The following is a 19,073-nucleotide window of genomic DNA, read 5'->3' on the forward strand; positions in this document are numbered from 1 at the left end:
GGTTGGTAACAGTTAATGAGTAGTATTTTTTCCTTTCTTTGAGTGATTCTCAATATGGGCAACGCCATACACTTAGAAACCCAACTTTTGAAAAGTGTGCTACTAGTGCAATGAGTGCAGTATAATGGCACTACTTCAGGGTTGTTTTTAACCGCCATAATTTTTTTATTTATTTAGGAAGCCTGTAACTCTGCCCTTTAGTCATATCGTTCTTGTATAGCTTACATATAATTTTAAAATAGTCCTTGGATTTCTGCACTTAATTGTTTTGCTTCACAAAACTGTTATACATGCTCTTCAATGGAGAGAAATAGGTCATTTTGATACGGCTATTTTTTGTCGCTGCGTCCTCTGGATGCCTGGTGCCTGTGGAGTTGTGTTTACGAATCTGAGAAGGCTAATCTTTGGGATAATTTTCTTCACTTCTTCTCTTTTCGTGTGGCAGGGGCCTCCCGTTTACACGACTTTTAGACTGTTTGTACTGTTGCTCGTGAACATTTTAATTTTTTTCGTGAATTTTACCAATTGTAGGGCCAGTTTCGAGTAATCAGCCTCTATAGCTTCTATATCCAGAGCCATTTTTGAATAAAGGTGATGTGATGCTGACGTACCTGAAAAAACGATGAAGAAGTCGCGGCACAAGCGTCTGGTCCTTCACGACTCTGTCAAGAAGAGGGAGAAGAAGAAAGCCTAGCCGGAGGACGCGATGAACAGCGGATCCTCGACGTGTTTTGCCGTCTACCGCTGCTCCAACAGCCACCACAGCCCCAAAACGGACCAAGGAAGCAGCCTGGGCGACGACCTGTCCCGGTTCGGCGGCGAGGAGCTCCTCTTCCGGGCCAAGCTCATTCGAAAGCAGGCGGTTCCCGTTGCCGGCAGGCACCGGTTTTGCAAGGACGCCATGGGCACATTCAAGGAATCTCTGCGCGCCTTCGGACAGCACCAGCAAAGGGTCCAGCTGGACGCCTCCCTCCAAGGAATTAGAATACGGGACGAAAAGACCGGGGCGCTACCCTTTTACCATCCGGTACATCGCATTTCCTTCATCTCGCAAGACACCAGCGACGCCCGTGCTGTCGGCTACATCTACATGGCACTGGACAACACATACCGCTACATAGCCATCAAGACCGAGAAGGCGGCTACGGAGCTGGAAGCGACACTGGTCGCACTTTGCCAGGTTGGGCTGGATACGAAGGAACACGCCTCGCGGGTGGCCCAGCAAGAGCTTCGACAACAGCCGCAGGCCTGGGCCCAGACCTCCTCAGCTACCTGAGAAGTCCAGGAACGTATCTCCAGCCTAAACAATGCCTCGAGCGGCGAGTCTCCAGCCTTAAGAAATCTGGTGCCTCCGGAAAGACATGGCCGCAGCTCCACCGCCCCGAACCAGGGACCCTGCCCTTCGGCGCCCTGCCGCAAGCGAACCCGTCACACTTGCCGTGGACTGTGGCATTTCCATCTGTGATGCCCGTAACCTGCTCGCCTATATCGACTCGGATACGAATGTATTCTCGCTGGCGCCAACACGTCTGCAGTGCTGCTCTGCCCATACCAAGTGCAGGGGAAGTTGAAGACACGACTGAAGCAGTTGCTGCAGAAATTGAGTTGGTGACAAAGTTGCGCCTATTCCTACCTGCCTTTAAAAGCAAGGTGAAACTAGCAAGTAGGATATTGGGCTCCACTGCTCATTTTCCAGTGATCCCTGCAGCCAAAGATAACTTGGTCCGATTTCTGAAGTACAAAGCACAAAAGAGTGGAATTCCGAATGTATACGAAGATGACAATGAGTAAATATATTTACTCTGTGAAGATACTAGAGCCAGCTTTTTCAAAGTTCTGGAACCGTGTAAATTTATCACCAGTGCAAACATGCTCTGCACAAGAATAAAAGCTTTTTGCTTCTTGAATTTGCTGCTGGCTATTGGCTTGCGGAGACTGTCGGCAATAGACACCTTTAGCATACCGTGTACCGTGTTAACGTTACCGTTAACGGAGTACCGGGAGCCCGCCCACCACCGCTGAGCGCGCACTGATTGGTCCCGATGCTGCTCGCGCGCGCGCAGCTTCCGGGTACGTGGCGCCATCCGGCGCCGTCAAGACGATTTGCGCATGCGCATTGGCTGCGCGCGGGTGCCCGGTACTCCGGTAGTGGTATCCCGGTACACGGTATGCTAAAGGTGTCTAATGGCTCCACCACAGCAGCACTTCTGCTTTAAAATAAAATATAATAACATCACCATTTGTGGAATATTTCTGTGTCCTTCATGTGTAATGTATGGGCCGCGAATTATCCTCTTTTGAATGTCCACTTTTACGCCAAACCGCGGCGTCTGCCGTCGTCCTGCGTCAGTCGGAAAAAATTCCAGTATATATGAGTAAATCACTAAAAGTATAAAGCCGCCATTGCGGCTCCGACCCAGTCTCTCTGGTCATACAACGCACAGGCCCCGAAGGATCGTTGGTTAGAGCGTGTTTGAGGGGCACCTAGTGATACCGTTGCGATCTGCGTTGCTTAGTAACGCGTCTTTGGGATCTGTACTGATGTCACACTATTTTCTAAAAATAAAACGAAAAATAAATATGCTATTTAAGTGTCAGAAATCACGCGGAATGAAAAAAAAACGGTGTTATGGTGTATGTGTACGGGTCTCTAGTGGCGGAGTACGTCGTGCAGTGTAACTTAGACTGTGATTGGAGAGCGTTAATTGTGATTGGTGATTGGTTATCGGTAACGCAATCGGTAATCGTTATTGTAATCGATGACCGTGCGTTGGTAATGTGATTGTGGATTGGTAATCGGTGAGAAATGAGACAGACAAGAAATAAAAAGAGAAAAAAGCGGAAGGCCCTACCGCATCTGCTACGAAGGCGAAGCTTAAGCGCCCTCCAAATATTTTAGCACTTGAAGTTTTGGAGGCCTCCCACCATTTTCATCGTCCAAACATTCACTATTTTCTGTTTTTGTTTGTTTCTCGAATGCTTTTGACAAAGTTAATCATCTAATAATATTTATTAAGTTGGAAGAAGCATGTATAACTTGTCCGCCTTTATTACAAAATTAAGAGTTATCTAACAGACCTCAGATTGCTTGTGTTGCTGGTGCTTCATATTAAATAAGATTTCCAACATGGGTTTGCCGCAAGGATCGATTCTCGTCCAAATATTATTTTTAATTTACGCTAATAGTTTACCTAAACGTCACTCCTCTTTGGGATATATATTTTCTGCTGCTGACCCCATGATATATAACTCTGATAAAAGCAGTTTGAGCGCCCTTGCGCTCAAACTGCTCTTAAAGGGCAAAAGGGGGACTGCTCCCTTGGAGGGCTATCCGCCTCAAGGCCTCGGTAATTATCCGGCGCTGGTCAGCAGCCGCGGAGCTGGCCGGGAGAGCCTCCCAGTATGACTCAGCCGTGGTTGGGAATGGAGGGTGTGGAAAGGTGTGAGGAGGATGTGAATAAGGTCTCCCGGTTTACCGCAGAGCTTACAGGGTTCCTCCCATCTGTATAGGACCAACCTTCATCGCAGTCAGCAGGTCACCATCATCATCATCATTTATTATCCCTTAAAGGCCCCTAAGTAGCCTAATACATAAGTTGGGGGGGGGGGGGGGGGGACGATAACATGTGTATTAATGGTCAATAATAGAAAAACGAGAACAGGCAGTACAATGCATTAATACAATAACAATACAAGGATACCATAGATTGTAGCAAAGTAACGATATCAGAGTTCCAAAGAGCAAAGGATCTTTCTGATCAGGTGTGTTTCGCGCATTGAGAACAGATTTCACAGATACTTTGAACATTTTCAAACGGCAAGTGCTTTTATTTTCTTCATACATTTCCAAGTATCGACGGAGACTGTGCCAGCTCTGAAGAGGAAAATAAATGTTTCCTAAACCTGGTTTCACCCTGTAATATCTTGCCTCACTTTTATTCCTGTTAGTCGCAAATAATACAGCCCTATCCGCTAACCGCTAATACTACGCGCCATCATTGCATGCCGACTTCAATGTTTTGAGATCCATCTACTCGTTTCCTGCTTTGCGTGCCGATATCAGTGGCTGCATAAGATACGTTTGTCAAGTTCTTGTTCAATGCTCGGAGCAGCCGTTCAGCAATATGTGCAAAGTAACCGAACCAGCGTGCGCCGAGACTACCTCGAGGGTACATTTCAGCGGCTTGCCTACAGCTGAGAGGGTTGGCTCGCAGTGCCTCCGGAGCGTTTCGGCGATAGGTAGCAACTGCCCCTCATGCAGAGGCCGTAAGCGGCTAACGCGACTTAATGGCCACGGCCACGCTAGCTGCCTGACGTCTTAAATAATCTAACCAACAGCCACCCCTCAACTTGTATACGCAGAGGCGAGCGACGGAGGCGGGTGCGCGCACGAAAAAGTTGCCGGAAAGGGCTCACCAACTTTCGGCTTGATTGCGGTCTCTTTGCTGCGTGTAGAAGTGCTTATTGGGCTCAGGTTATCATGACAACAGAACGCAGTGATTGAGAGAGTTTATGTGCTCTCATTGGAAGATGTTTAAGAACTCCTTTAAGTGCTTTGGCTGTAGGCGATATTCGAAATTCCGCATGTGCGCTTTACCACATAACTTTCTTGCCAAAGGCAAGATGTCCGTCTTCTATATAAAAAAATTTCGAGGGGTACAGGACAGACGCTAAGGGTGTGAATAGAATGTGAGAAACGTATTTCGGAAGAATCAGGCAAAAAAATAGTGCTTCTTGCTTTGTTTCACCTGGAAACGCATAGTCAGCCAAGATAACATTGCTATACGGGAAAGCGCTCTTACGGAATTCCCTCATTCCAAGGTGTCTACTTCATGCTTTTCGGCGTTCTTAGCGTGACAATAAAAGATGAGGCCTTCGCAAATATACTTACCTTCTCTAGGAGTAACGTCTGTCCAAGAAAAATGGATTTTTTTCTTTCGCGCAATGTGGAGACCCCTCTGTCAGTACATTGCCACGTGGTGGCGGCGACGCCGTGTACAATAGACCTGCAGACTGAAGTTTTTCATGAACGAGTTCTTTATTGACTTCGCTTGCGCCCACAGATAACTCGGCAGCACCGATAGCAATAATTGTGCTCGGCGGTCGTCGAAGATCAGAAATCCCCGCTATTCTCGGACAGGGTGAATTCGAAGCTGGCAGAGAACCTTGGAGATAAGGCGAAAAAGTAAATACGACAATCTGAAACAAAGCAGAATCTCTTGGAGTCACTGGCTGGCGATCATTGGCAACGCGACTGCAATCATTCGAGATAGCCCCGGTAGATTATTGCCTCAAAAATCTGATACAGCTTCATGACGGCAACTTTCAGCTAGAGCGAGCAAACATTAAAAGCTTTCGCGGCAGTATGAAATCCATCAGCCTCATAACTTTTTTCAACACAGGCCCAGCACTTCAGTTTCCGGCCTTAGCATTCCTGAAGCCAAGTTATAGCTGTACCGCGGTGTTGTTTGCATTTCTGCTCTCCTTACGACACCCACATCAGTTATTAGTTCCACCATTGCCGAAGTTACTGTTTTTCGTATATTGGGTGCGAGCACTCATAGTCGAAACTAATAGTAGGGCACTGATAGTGTTACGTCCTTTATTGCTGGTGGCAGGGTACAGACTGGCGGGAAAGCCGCCAACACGTGACACATGGTAGCTCAGGGTTGCTTGGCCCTAAAGATTGTCCCGCTATAACACTCCTCCCCCCTACGTCACGAAGTCCTTCAGATACGCAGGGCGGCTGCGTTGGCGCTGTGGTCGCTGGACTTGAAGGGAAGCACTCGCTTCACGGTCCTCACCACAGGAAGCAGATTCGGTACTGGGCGCTGCAGCCTCCTCCAGTCTTTCTCCTTGGTCCCGTCTTCCAGGGTCCTCTAGGCTTGAAGGAATGCCAAGCCCGGAACACCCTGCCGGGGAAGCAACCAGCGGTTCCTCCTCTTCACACATCCCAGAAGCGAAACTGTCCAATGCGTAGCTGGCAGAACGACTTCTGAGTTGGTCAACATGACGTCTCCATCGACGACCGTCCTTGGTGACGACCAAGTACGACACTGGTCCTGTGACAGCATCCACAATGCCCGGCAACCACTTGGGCCCATAGAGATAGTTGCGCACAAACACTCGATCCCCCACATCAAACAGTCGCACTGCCTGGCTACGGCGCTGCATCACCTGCTCTTGTTTCTGCTGCACACTGGACTGCAGGTCAGGATGCAGACGCTCTAACACAGTTGAAAGTTTCCTGCCCATTAGCAATTCGGCCGGGCTCTTGCCTGTTGTAGCATGAGGCAGGATATGCTGGGTCATTAAAAACCTAGCCAGACGTGTGTCGATATCGCCTCCAACCATTCGCTTGAGTACTCCCTTGGTTTCGCGCACCATGCGTTCTGCTTGACCATTCGAAGAAGGGTGATATGGGGCAACGGTCACATGTCGGATTTGATTCCGGCACATGAAGTCTCTGAACTCCTCCGAACAAAAGGCAGTGCCATTATCAGAAACAACAGTTTCTGGAATGCCATGGGTAGCAAAAAGGAAACGAAGCTTCGCACAAACTGTAGCTGTCGACATGGAATTCATCCGGCACACTTCCAACCACTTTGAGTGAGAGTCCACCACAATGAGGAAAACTTTGCCTTGGAAGGGCCCAGCAAAATCGATGTGTAGTCTTGTCCAAGGACGCTTGGTGAATTCCCAAGGGTGAATCTTTGCAGCTGCTGGCGCAGACCTGGATTCCTGACAACGTGCACAGTCTCTCACCTTCTGCTCAACATCTCTGTCGATTCCTGGCCACCACACGGCTCCTCTGGCAAGCCCCTTCATCTTGACAATTCCTGGATGAGCTGTGTGAAGAATGTCCATGACATACGGTCGAGCTGGCTCTGGAATGACCACACGACTGCCCCACAGCAAACAACCTTGGTACACCGACAGTTCATGCTTGCGGCTCACAAACGCTGCAAACTCTTCTGGCAGCTTACCCTCTGGCCACCCATGCTGCACCCAATTGCAGACTCTAGCCAACAGCTTATCCCTTGACGTGAATCTTGCCACCTTCCTAGAGTTCCATGCTACTTCCGGCGCCATTTCCAGCATCCCTACTTCCCAAAGACGCTGCTCCTCTTCCTCTGCCCTACTGGCTCTCAGTGGTAAACGACTGAATGCATCAGCATTGGAAAGCTTCTCCGCTGGTCGATACTCAATTTCATAGTCATAAGCCGATAACATGAGGGTCCAACGCAGCATCCGTGGTGATAGCACCTGGGGAATGGGCTTGGCATGGTGCAACAGTCCTAAGAGAGGTTTGTGGTCTGTCACAATTTTGAAATGTCTCCCATATAGAAACTGATGATACTTCTTTATGCCAAAGCCGATGGCGAGCGCTTCTCGGTCTGTCTGGGCATAATTCCGTTCTGCCGCACTCATAGTTCTCGACGCATATGCAACCGGTCTCTCGCTGCCATCTTCGCACACATGACTCAACACAGCACCCAGTCCGTACGGGGATGCGTCACAGGCCAGCACTAGGGGTTTGTTGACATCATAGTGCACCAGAACATGTGATGACTGCAGCAGATCTTTCGCCTGGCGAAATGCTTCCGCCTCAGCTTCCATCCAACGCCACTCGCGACCCTTGTCCAACAGCCGGTACAGTGGCTCCAAGGCATGAGCTGCTCCTTTAAGAAACTTGTTGTAAAAGTTCAGAGCTCCTAAAAAGGCTTGAAGTTCCTTTTTGCATGTCGGCTCTGGGGCCTTGTGAATAGCACGCACCTTGTCTTCTGTCGGCTGCACACCTGCAGAGTTCACACGGAATCCCAAGTAACACACTTCCTCAACACCAAATTGACATTTGTCAAACTTTAGTCGCAGACCGTCTTCATGAATTCTTTTGAGCACTTCTTGTAACGAGCATTGTGCTGCACCTCATCCTTTCCACCGATCAAGATGTCATCCAAGAACACAAGAACACCATCAATTCCATGCAACAGTTCTTCCATGTACCTCTGAAAGATAGCCACTGCCACTGCCACGCCAAATTGAAGACGGGTTACGCGGAACAGTCCCCGATGTGTTGTAACCGTCAACAAGTCAGCTGTTTCTTCATCAACAGTCTTCTGTTGATACGCCTGTCCGAGGTCTAGCCTTGAAAACTTCGAGCAACCTGCCAGCCTGGCAAACAGCTGCTCCGGTGTCGGCAGGGGATACGTCTCCCACTGCACTACACGATTGACTGTGCTCTTGTAGTCCCCACAGATCCTTATCGATCCATCTTTTTTGACAACTGGAACGACAGGTGTTGCCCACTTCGAGTGCCGCACAGGCTGGAAAATGCCTTGGCTCACCAACTTGTCCAGTGCTTCGTCCACCTTCGGTCTCAATGCAAACGGTACTTGTCGTGGCTTCAGAAATCGCGGCGGAGCTGCCGGGTTCACCTCTATGCGTACAGGAGGCCCTTTACTTGTCCCAAGTCCAGGCTCAAAGACTGAAGAATACTTCTTGAGCAAGGCTGTTGTTCCCCTACTGCCAGTTCGACTCGGCTCGTACACACTGTGAACACCACTCAGACTTATTCCCAAAGACTTGAACCAGTCCCGACCGAGAAGTCCGATACTAGCACCCTTAACCACCACCAATCGCAGGCGATGTTCCTGCCCCTTGAATTCCACCTTCACGGTCAGTTCACCCAACACTCGTAGTTCCTTGTTATTGTAAGCTCGGAGATGAAGAGTACTTGGGCGCAACGCCCTTTTCGATATTCGCAGCTTCTGCATAGTCCGGTCGTTGATGACTGAACACACTGCACCAGAGTCCACCTCCATCTCTAGGGGACTTCCGTTGACGCGCACTTCCACTCTCACGGCTGGCTCTTCACCAGACAGCACGAACACGTCGTAAACGTCCGACGCAGCATTCTTGTGACGGCCTCCACTGGCCCGTTTTTTGTTCTGAGAGTTGGGTTCAGCCGAAGCGCGAGCTGCCGCCTTCCTCCTGCATGCTCTCACTATGTGCCCTCGTTGCTTGCAGAAGTGGCACTGCATATTCATGAATGGGCAACTGCTTGGCGAATGCGCACCCTTGCAGCGGAAACATACGCTTGTGCTTCCAGGCGAACCAGCCTGCTTATGGGTACCCTCCTTGGCTGTCACTGGCGCAGAGACCTTCGCAACACACGGGTCGAAACGCTGCCCGCTCACGCTGCCAACTTCACACGATGCGGCACTGCCGCGAATTTGCTCGGTCTGTCGCTGCGCAGATTCCATTGCAATGGCTTTCTCCCGAGCTGTAGCAAACGTAAGCTCCGGCTCCGCCAGCAACCGACGCTGAAGGGTCTCGCTTCGCACCCCGCACACTAGCCGGTCGCGCAACATGTCATCGAGCGACGCACCGAAATCGCAGTGTTCCGAGAGACGTCGCAATTCTGCGATGTAGTCGGCAATTGACTCACCGGGCTGCTGTTGACGTGTGCCAAACTTGAAACGCTGTACTGTCACCGACGGTCGCGGCGAGAAGTGGTTTGAGAGACGCCTGACGATCTCATCGTAGGCCACGGCCGACGGCGCATCCGGAGAACAAAGGGAGCGAACGATGGCATACGTTGCTGGGCCGCAAACGCTGCAGAGCGTTGCTCGCTTCTTCTCGTTACCGTCGATGTCGTTTGCTTGAAAGAAAAATTCGAGGCGCTCCAAATACAAGGGCCAAGACGTCGCCTCTGTTGGAACGAATTCCCCAATCGTGCCCAGCGCAGTTGCCATTTTTACCTCGTCGCCAATTATATGTTACGTCCTTTATTGCTGGTGGCAGGGTACAGACTGGCGGGAAAGCCGCCAACACGTGACACATGGTAGCTCAGGGTTGCTTGGCCCTAAAGATTGTCCCGCTATAACAGATAGCCTGGTCGATGGAAGCAGAGCTCTCACTGCTGAATATTTTCAATTGCAGAGTTCGTTCAAAACGCATTAATTCTATTCTTTTTCTATATACTGTAGGCTGCTCGTTTTGAGTTTCGATTTATCTTTTCGTATATCTTTACTGCCGTTTGACTTCAGCTCCGCAACGATCGACAGACACAGAGTGGTCTCGCCTTCTACAGCCCACTTGGGAAAATGCCGGAGTTTTCAGCGTTATTGAGAGCGATTCGAAGAGATTATTGCCTCTTTGCGCAGCCTAGTGCTCTTGAGAATGTCTTCGTTTTTTTTCATGTCTTCTTAGCGTTATTATTCAGTGTCTTCAGAATAGTGACTGAGGGCCGAATTCTAAAACGCTCCTTACCTTACTAAGGGCGCCTCAAACACCGTAAGGCGACCTTATGTCAATTCTGAGACGTCCCTTACTAAGGGGCCCTAAGTTAAGGGCTCCTTGGTGCTTCCCTACGCTAAGGTAGCCAGCATGCTACCTTCATGCTTCCTAACCCCGCTCCTCTAACTGAAGGCAAGCTTCTCTGCAAAACTCTGCACGCGGGACGGTCGTTTGCGCACGCTCTTTTGCGGCGTTCGCCCGTGCTGCTCGCCCGCGCACGGGCGAGCGCCGTATGAGCGCCGTGTTTTTTTTTTTTTTTCTGATTGCTGCTTATGTGTGCGCGTCGGGCCGTTGCTCTTCGGCTTTCCCGAACACGGTGTTCCCGAGTTCGTCCAGGTGCTACATCCCTGTGCCGCTGGAAACAGGGAGTAATGCAGGCAATTCTGTTCGTCACCCAGAACGGCAGCTTTGAAAGCGACGTCAGGTTTTTGCGCCGCGCGCGTTAACTTTTGCGCTGCCGTGTGTACGAGCTGCCGCGGTTTCGCGACAACGGCGTCTGGCCGATGGGCTGTACCCTCTCGAGCGCTACAACGACCAGGAATTCTTGGCCCGATATCGCTTTTCCAAACAAGCTGTGTGCTGGCTATTCTGCAAGAGCTGCAGATACATGCGAGTGCAGACAACAGAGGATCTCCGCTACCGACCGCACTTGAATCCTCATCACGCACCGGTTTTACGGAAGTGGCGCGATGCAGACTCTGGTGGGAGATTTGGTGAATATTTCTCAGCCTGCGGTCAGCAGTAGCATTTGGGTAGTGACGTAAATGATCTGTGTGCGTCTCTTTCCGAGGTACGTCCGCCTTCCGAGTGTTTCTGATGCAAAGCCGACGATGACAAGATTTTACGGCATCGGAGGTTTCCCCGGCGTTAGTGTGTGCATTGGCTGTACGCATATGCCCACAAAAAGCCCCGATAGAGACACCGCTAAAGTGTACAGGAGCGGGAAAGGTTTCTTCTCGACAAATGTGCAGGTAAGTAACATTTCAATCAATCAATCAATCAATCAATCAGTCAATCAATCAATCAATCAATCAATTATTTTTATTTCTGACTCCAAAAAGTGACAGAGGAATTTCAGATAAAGCTGTCATAGACAGCTTGACTGAGCCGCAGCCCCCTTATGCCGGGCAGCTGTGAGAGGCGACGAAAAAAAAAACAAGTCACAGTAAAACACATTATTAACACCCAGAACAATCTTACCTGTCGTTTGTACATATGTGCAATTTACATGGTCATCCAAACATCATTACATAAGTTTGGTACCTTTTAGCAGTACAACAAGCAGAGTGAAAAAACAGTACAAATTAGAGAAAGCAAAAACACCACTTGGTGCAGTTTAAAGAAAAAAAATCATTTTGTAACACAGTCTATGCATAAGCAATGCAGTTCACGGTGAGTGCAGGTAAACAAGTTGAAATTGGCAAATTTGTATGCATTTAGAAGTGAAGGAAGTGTATATTGCAGGTGCTGTTTACCAGTATTTATGCGCAGTATAGGCACCAACTATGTTTAGGCTCTCTAAAAGGGTAAATCGCTTCTTTTTCTTTCAGATTTGCCAGATGTCGAATATGGCTTGCGTTATTTTCGGTTTCTAGTTTAAAGAAAACACTCAGTCGATATTGATTTATACGAATATCGACTGATATTTCACATCTAGTACAATTTTTGTCGTCGGCAAGAAATGTGTCTCCAAAAAAGTGCCTCTTGGTGTGTGAAGGGTTGCGGCAGTGTTCAACGGTACACATCCCTCAAGGATGTGCATGTCATGCTATGCACGGTAGCGTGTCTTGCCATTCCACAGCAGGCAGAAGTGCCAAGCAGTATTCATATGGGAACCTATGGAAAGGCGTTTAGCTGTCTGGCTTTGACAGCCTATTCCTTTTCACGTGAGAGATCACACACAGCATACAGGTGCACGCACAGAACATCATACACAAAAATGTTGTGAGCCTAGTGTAGGCGCACTTTTGCAGAGTAGTTTACAAGGCAAAAGGGCACACTACAGTTTCATGTATACCTGGCATTATCCACACATGCCACAAGCCTTGCAATGCCCCTACTTCCCACAGCCCTTTACCGCCAACCTAGCGTGCGTGGGGCTCGGGTTGGCATAGCTGGCTGCCCATTTAGCCTTGGCACGACTGGCCGAGGAGCTGCTGAGTGCTTAATTTGTCACTAAGTAAAGTGTTTCTCTCTCACACATGCCACAGTGGTCTGAACTTCCTTTCCTTGTTTCCTTTACAGGCTGTCGCAGGCCCTGAACTTCAGTTTTACGACGTTGTGTCAAGTTGGCCCAGTTCTGTTCACGATAACCACATCTTCTGCAACAGCCGAGTGATGGTGAGCTACCAACAAAAGGCAGTACGTGGTGTCCTTCTTGGAGATCAAGGATATGCATGTTTGCCCTTTCTGATGACACCACTCAGGAACCCGCAAACTTGCACACAGAATAGGCAAGAGAAACAATTTTGCAACACCAGTGTGTGATATGCATGTGTTAATTATTTTTCATGCTCCCAGTTGGTACAACAGGAGCCATATTAAGACGTGGAACTCAGTAGAGCGAGCATTTGGAGTGTGGAAGAGGAGGTTCTTGTGCCTGGGAAAGAAGCTCAAAACGAAGACTGAGCAGTCAGCTGCCATCATCATGGCATGCGCAGCACTGATAACATTGCGTGTTCCCTGAGGGACCCAGTTCCAAATGGCGATGAGCCCGAAGAGGTTGACGCAAGACTATGCCCCCCTGACAACCTTCTGGGCACCCAGCTGTGACCACGACTTATTCAGCGATGCATCACAAACAACCAGAGTAGAGCTGGCAGTGAGACGGATTTTGCTTAGAGGTAAAGTTGTGTGTTAAGTGCTTTGCAATTGCAAGTGAATATCAGCATGAACTGACAATACTGCAGGAATGCTAAAATGACCCAAAGAGTTATAAAGGGTTGAATGACAGTGGCACAATACTAGGTACACTGGTTTTATTCAGTGCTGCTTTGCAGAGAAAGCCTCGAGTTGCTTGGCAAGTACAGCTTCCTTAAGCTTCTGCATTTTTTCTTTTTCTCGCAAGACACGCATGTTCATCTAATGAATTGCATTTCTTTTGTGCCTTTCATCAGTGTTTTGCTGCTCTTTTAGCACATGCTCGCCTGCAATCATTTTCAGCCTTGATTGATGTTCAATGCTCCTTTGTGTCCACTCATCCTCTGTAGCTTGAAGCCGTGCTTTCAGGTTCTGTCGACAGAGCTTCCTCCACTGCAGCAACCCGGTCACTTTGCCGATGGTGAACCACTGGCTCGGTTCCTGTGTTGTCGCTGTGTGTAGGCCAGGGAGTTGCCTCCTCTTCTTCGGCTGCCAGCCTGGCATTGCGGACAGCAGGTGCTGGCGAGCTGTGGAGCACATCATCCGCCGTTTGGCTGCCATTAGCTTGGCTGTCTTGTGTGTATTCTGCAAGAAATTGTGATAAAGCATTTCAATACGTTCTTGCTCAAATCAAGCAAATAAATGTCACTGAACAAAAGTAGCCCTCCTTCCTTGGCGTCTTAAGCACAAAGACTGACAGCACATCACTGAGCACAGCAAATATTTGCTGCTGTGATCTAATGTAAAGCATCAAGACAGTAAATAAGCCACAAAAAACATTACAACTACCTTTTCAGACACATGAGCTTTTTCAGAATACTGTGACTTTACAAATGGGCTGAGGAATCTAGCACATGCAGATGCACATTCCAGAACAGCTGCCTGCATTCCAGGACAACAGAGCAGTAAGGCATTTGGAGTATCCGCAAGTTACAGAAAGCGGCAAAACGATTTTGATTTAGCATCAATACGATGTACTGTCGCTCTCGGTATGACTCGCAACACGCTTCAGGTGGTACGAGCTCACGTCACGAATAGATGCGAGTCGGGTGCTGCTGTAAAGTTCTAAATATAGCTGTCGAGCAGCGTGCCCGCATGCCTGGTTCTGTATTTTCTATCGAACGCACACCCGGAGAAGGTGGCCGACAGAGCGCCGCAGGTAATCATGATCGCGACTGTAGTACAATGGTTAACTTGTTCGTAATCATTTCAGCTTTTGCGTTCATTACACAGGTTCTACTACAAGCAAAATGCGTGGTACGGTGATAGCAGCACTGAAAAATTGCACCAAACGCTCCTTGCTTTCAAAGTAGCTTCCAAAATATTCAAAGTATTTTGGTCTCGACTTCAAGCAGCGAGGTCGGCGCCGGCCACCGCAACATTACACAACGGAATGTTAAAGAAGAAACGGAAACTTACCCGTCGCGTCACTTCTTTTTTTGCCTCGCCTTCTCCTTTTTAGGCTTTCGTTTCAAACAGTCCCACAACTTCAGCTCTCCGACTACTCGTGGGCGAACGTTGAGCCGCGCGCCGCCGCCGGAGCAGATCGCGGCGGCCACGGTTGAGCATACTGTTGTTGTCCGAGCGTAAGCGCTCCCGCGCTCTTGATTTCGCGTTGAGCGAGACGGCATCAGTCTTCTTGCATTCCACTGCATTTCTATATTTGCTTACAAGCTCGATAGAGGTCTTTCTCGTCTTCGGTGAAGTACGCTCGGCCGAGCACGGTATGACGACCTGCGACCGCACTCGGCGCACACAGCAAGTACGTGTTGCCCTTGTTGCCAGAGGAGCCTGTTTCTGCGCCGCGTGCAACATTTTTCAAAACTTTCAGCGAGAACGTGAGCAATAGAATTCGCATTGTGCCCGGATATATCAATATAAATGTAGGTTCTTAAACGCAATTAGTTATTTTTGTCAAATGTTAGCATATTCTTCATATTTATAGCATATACCCTCGACAACAGAAGGGTCCGGGGTGCCCCTTAGGGCTCCTTACGTGAGGGAGGGTGAAGTGATGTGAAGGGAGCTTTCAGAATTCGGGGTGGCCCTCGAAGGGCGCCTTACGTTTAGGGGGCATGAAGGCCTCCTTTGGTAAGGTAAGGAAATGGTCTTAGGTAAGGAGCGTTTGGCTAATGCGGGTATTAAAGCTTTTTTTTTTTTGCTTCTTCTCAACCGATTTCGGCGTAGTTTTTTACCGTGGCATTGCCGTAGTGGGCATGAATTAGGAGTGCGTGAAGAATTTCCGTTGCTAGTTCCGCGATTCAAGTTGAAGGATGATAGGCAGTGGCTGACCAAGCAAATAAAGGCCGTGGAGACACCAATGATGCAGGAGTGGGACAAGAAAACATACCGGGACCTCTCAATTTCGTATCTGTCAAACATTTATTGGGGCATCAGTATCTGCATATACGTTGCTTTTTACACGAAGGATACCGCTATGCTTTTGGCAGCTTCAAATCATAAGTCTAAAGAAAGAAGTCAAGAAAGAAAGAAGTGAAGAAAGAAAGAAGGAAAGAAAGGAAAAAAGAAGGAAAGAAGGAAATAAAGAAAGAAGGAAAGAAAGAAAGAAAGAAAGAAGAAAGAAAGAAAGAAAGAAAGAAAGAAAGAAAGAAAGAAAGAAAGAAAGAAAGAAAGAAAGAAAGAAAGAAAGAAAGAAAGAAAGAAAGAAAGGCGCAAGACGCCGTGGCAAGACACTGGCAGTGTTGCAAGATGCTGTCGCGTTCCACTCCTAGAGGCGAAGCTTACCCCCGTATTCACAAATGTTCCTTTCCTTAAAGCGTTAAGTGGGCCTTCGGCAAGGACGGCCTAAGTTGAAACGTAAGATAAGGCTGAAGTCAGCCTCAAAAACCAACCTTACGCGATTTTAAGGGCGCCTTACGAAAAGGGGCTCCTATCCGAAAATGTTGGTGATATGGGAGCGAGGCTACTCGCGTTTTTATGTTGGAATCATCTGGAGATACACGTATAATTTATTCCTACGACAAAAAGTGAATAAAAATTTCTCCTAGCACGCTTGCAAGTAAGCATCAGAGATTTTAGGCAAACAATTTTCCAATTTTGACATTTTTTCTTCTTTTGCAGGCCACCCTGTAGTGTAGCCGTCACAATAATGTGCTTGTTGATTTCACGTCGCCCGCCTCTTTTGCGAGTGTTTGCTTCTCGACGTCGGTTCGACAATCATGTTCGACAATCGAGTTACAATCCGGGAAACTGTCGGCTGGGACATGTTTACAAGGTCTCCGGACGCTGACCAATTCCGAAGCGACCTCAGCTGCGGCATCGATGAAAAACAGTTAGGCTTAGCGACGACTACGGCAGCCAGGGAGAAACGTTTGCCGGGGGGCAGCGCAGTTCGTCGCTCGGCAGTTCGTCGCTCGGCGTGTCCGCGGGCGGCGTCGTTGCCGAAAGCTCGACTGTCTCGCTGATTGGTTCAGCGGCTTGCGTCTCGCAGTCGCAAGGCTGGAAAATCGAGCAGCGAGCAACTTGCCTGCGCGTCGTCCGCCACTTCTTTCGTGAACGGTAGGGACAGGCTCACTGGCTCTCCGAAGACCGCGGCCGCATACTCGCGTGTTCACGGAGAGTGGACCATCCTGTACATACGCTTTGGTTTTGGTTTTACATTACGGCCTTCGTACTACCTCCTTTTTGTTTCGCCGAGACGGCGTCTGTCAACGCGGAGATCGCGCCTCGCGCAACTCCTGTCGCACTCGAACAGGAAGCTAGCAGGGCGTCCGCTCCGGCGGCGCGCCTAGTTTCCGCGGCTCGCCGCTGCGGCGATGGCATCGCGCTCCCGAGGGAGCACTGGCATTCCAATCGCAAAATGGGAGGTGGCAAATCTACGCGCTCCGACGCGCTCCGTATGCGATCCGACGGAGCGGTCTCGATCTGCCATTGGAATTCAGCATCACTGAAGTCGTCATCGTAGCACGCCGCCATGTTGAATTGTGGTAAGGAGCAGTTTAAGGTGCCTGGGTTGGCACCTTAAATGGCTCCCTTTACCTGAATTTTAAGTTGGGCTAAAGGGGACCGTTAAGGGTAAGGTCTGTTTCTGAAACGCGTTAAGGAGCAGAAAAGTGAAGGGGCGCTAAAGATAAGGGCAAGTGTGGTTTGTGAATACGGGGGTTAACGTCTTAAAGGGATGCTGAAAGGTTTCCCAAAAAAATTGAGTGAAGAGATACACTTTACAGTTTTCCACCCTCGGAATTCGAATTTCTCATCGAAATTAGGCAAAAGAAAGCGCAAACCTATTTTATTTTGGCGAAAAGTGCCGCAGCAGCCTCGAGCCAGCTCGCGCGCCTCGTTGCCGCCTGTGATTGGCTGGGCGCCTCGTGACGTAAACACTGGCGTTGGCTCGGTGAGCCCGGCTCGGTCGCCGCTGATGTAGTACATGAAGCGCGGCGCGCGGTGTTCCGGTTGTTGGTTTGATGCTTATATCACGATGGAACACATCGAAGATTACCAGGAGGATCTTGGCGTCATCCCCTACATGTACGAACCAATCGCAAAGAGCAAACCGCTCCAAGGAAGCAACGATGCTGGCGCAAGCGGTGCTTTTGGCTTGAACGAAAGCGAAGCGTCAGCATCTCCACGTGTTGGAAATGTCCATTGGTAAGCATACTTTTCTAGCCAAACTTCATTCAGAGATACAATAAAATAATTTTGAAGCGAGCAAATGTAGTATAGCACTGCTCCACGAAATTTTCCTAATGCAATGTAAGCGGGATGCGATCGTCGGCATTGTTGTCTTCCCGCTTGTCGGTGCTGCCGCAAATCTGCTTGTAATCCACACAGACCATTAACAAGCGCAAGAAGTTATCAGGCTCTTTTTGCACACAAATTTTATGCTGGCATCGCTTCATGGTCGCTGCGTGCCGGCTCGGTTCATAACACACGCGAAAGACAGAAGTTCGCGGCGCTTTGCGGCAGAACTCGTCGAGGTGACAAACGTGCGCCTTCCGTTCTGCGTGCCAAGATGGGATCTGGCAGTAAATTGAAATCCTTGTTTAGGCGAGTTGCTTCATACTGCAAGCCCTTGTAGGAATACCTGCATCCGTTTGCGGCCGCCTTTATCGCGCTGTTCTCGATGGCCTCGTGCTGCAACCAAGCAGGCCGAATCGCAAGGCTGGCTGTAGCACACGTGGCGCACAATTATATAATATTATTATTAATGTATGAAGCCATGCTGCACTCGGCAATTTTTTACGACTACATGTGTTATTATAAACGTATTCCTGGCAGAACACTTTACTGGTATTGGCTGCATTAGAACTTCAACAGACTTGTCAGCCTTGTCATCACTTTTAGAAAAGTTCGATGGCAGGGTCCTCAACAGCATCTGCCAGTGGCATTCGACTTGTTGCACAGTCCTGATTTGTATTGCCGTTTGGTGTGGATTCTTGACTGCCTGGTGGTGTGCAGCCTCCAGGTGTGATGTCATTTTCCATGCACTCTTCATTTGCACTCTCGTCTGGTGCGCAGTCTTGATCTTGCAGCAGTTCAGCAAGAAACTGAAAGGCATAAGCCACATGATGTTATTGTTCCAAACAGAACAAAAGTGTGCTTCAGTATGAGTAAAATCTGCTGGTTTATTTCATAAACCATTTTGTTGATTGGCGAGCTCCGTGCGAAGTGAGATCATTTATTATATACCAGGTGTTCCTTTAGAAGGTCCAAAATTTATTTTAAAAAATGGGTAACTAACCTTGTATTAATTTTATACCTGGGGCTATATTGGGGGATACGGCAGACACCAGTAATAGGCAGAAGGCTTCCATTAGCTCACTAAAATGCATATCTTAATTAAATTTTTATTTTCATATTATGTTGTATTTCATATTATGTTGCATTTGCAGATTTGGAGCACCTCCTGCAAATACTATAGCCAAGCAAAACAGATCACTTTAAAAACCCTG

The 19,073-nt window shown here is 48.8% G+C and overlaps 1 protein-coding gene and 1 long non-coding RNA gene across 2 annotated transcripts; one reads left to right on the forward strand and one right to left on the reverse strand.

The window, feature by feature from the left end:
• The first annotated feature begins 706 nt into the window (after positions 1–706).
• LOC149370495 (disabled homolog 1-like) lies at positions 707–1,276 on the forward strand. Its single transcript, XM_089577877.1, has one exon. It carries the CDS (start codon positions 707–709, stop codon positions 1,274–1,276), a length of 570 nt encoding a protein of 189 aa, XP_089434003.1.
• An 11,989-nt stretch (positions 1,277–13,265) lies between these two features.
• Positions 13,266–15,262, reverse strand: LOC149370496 (uncharacterized). The gene is made up of 2 exons (XR_016285758.1): positions 14,581–15,262; positions 13,266–13,746 (listed from the first exon to the last, which is right to left on the reverse strand). It is a non-coding gene; the product is annotated as an uncharacterized LOC149370496 (long non-coding RNA).
• Positions 15,263–19,073: the final 3,811 nt, after the last annotated feature.

Source organism: Amblyomma mixtum, chromosome 1 (genome assembly GCF_055824585.1).
Source record: "Amblyomma mixtum isolate Tamu chromosome 1, ASM5582458v1, whole genome shotgun sequence".
Lineage (NCBI taxonomy): Eukaryota > Metazoa > Arthropoda > Arachnida > Ixodida > Ixodidae > Amblyomma > Amblyomma mixtum.

What these genes read in the sequence shown, in the direction of transcription:
- LOC149370495 (XM_089577877.1), top strand. Translation starts at nt 707, where the DNA reads ATGAACAGCGGATCCTCGACGTGTTTTGCCGTCTACCGCTGCTCCAAC.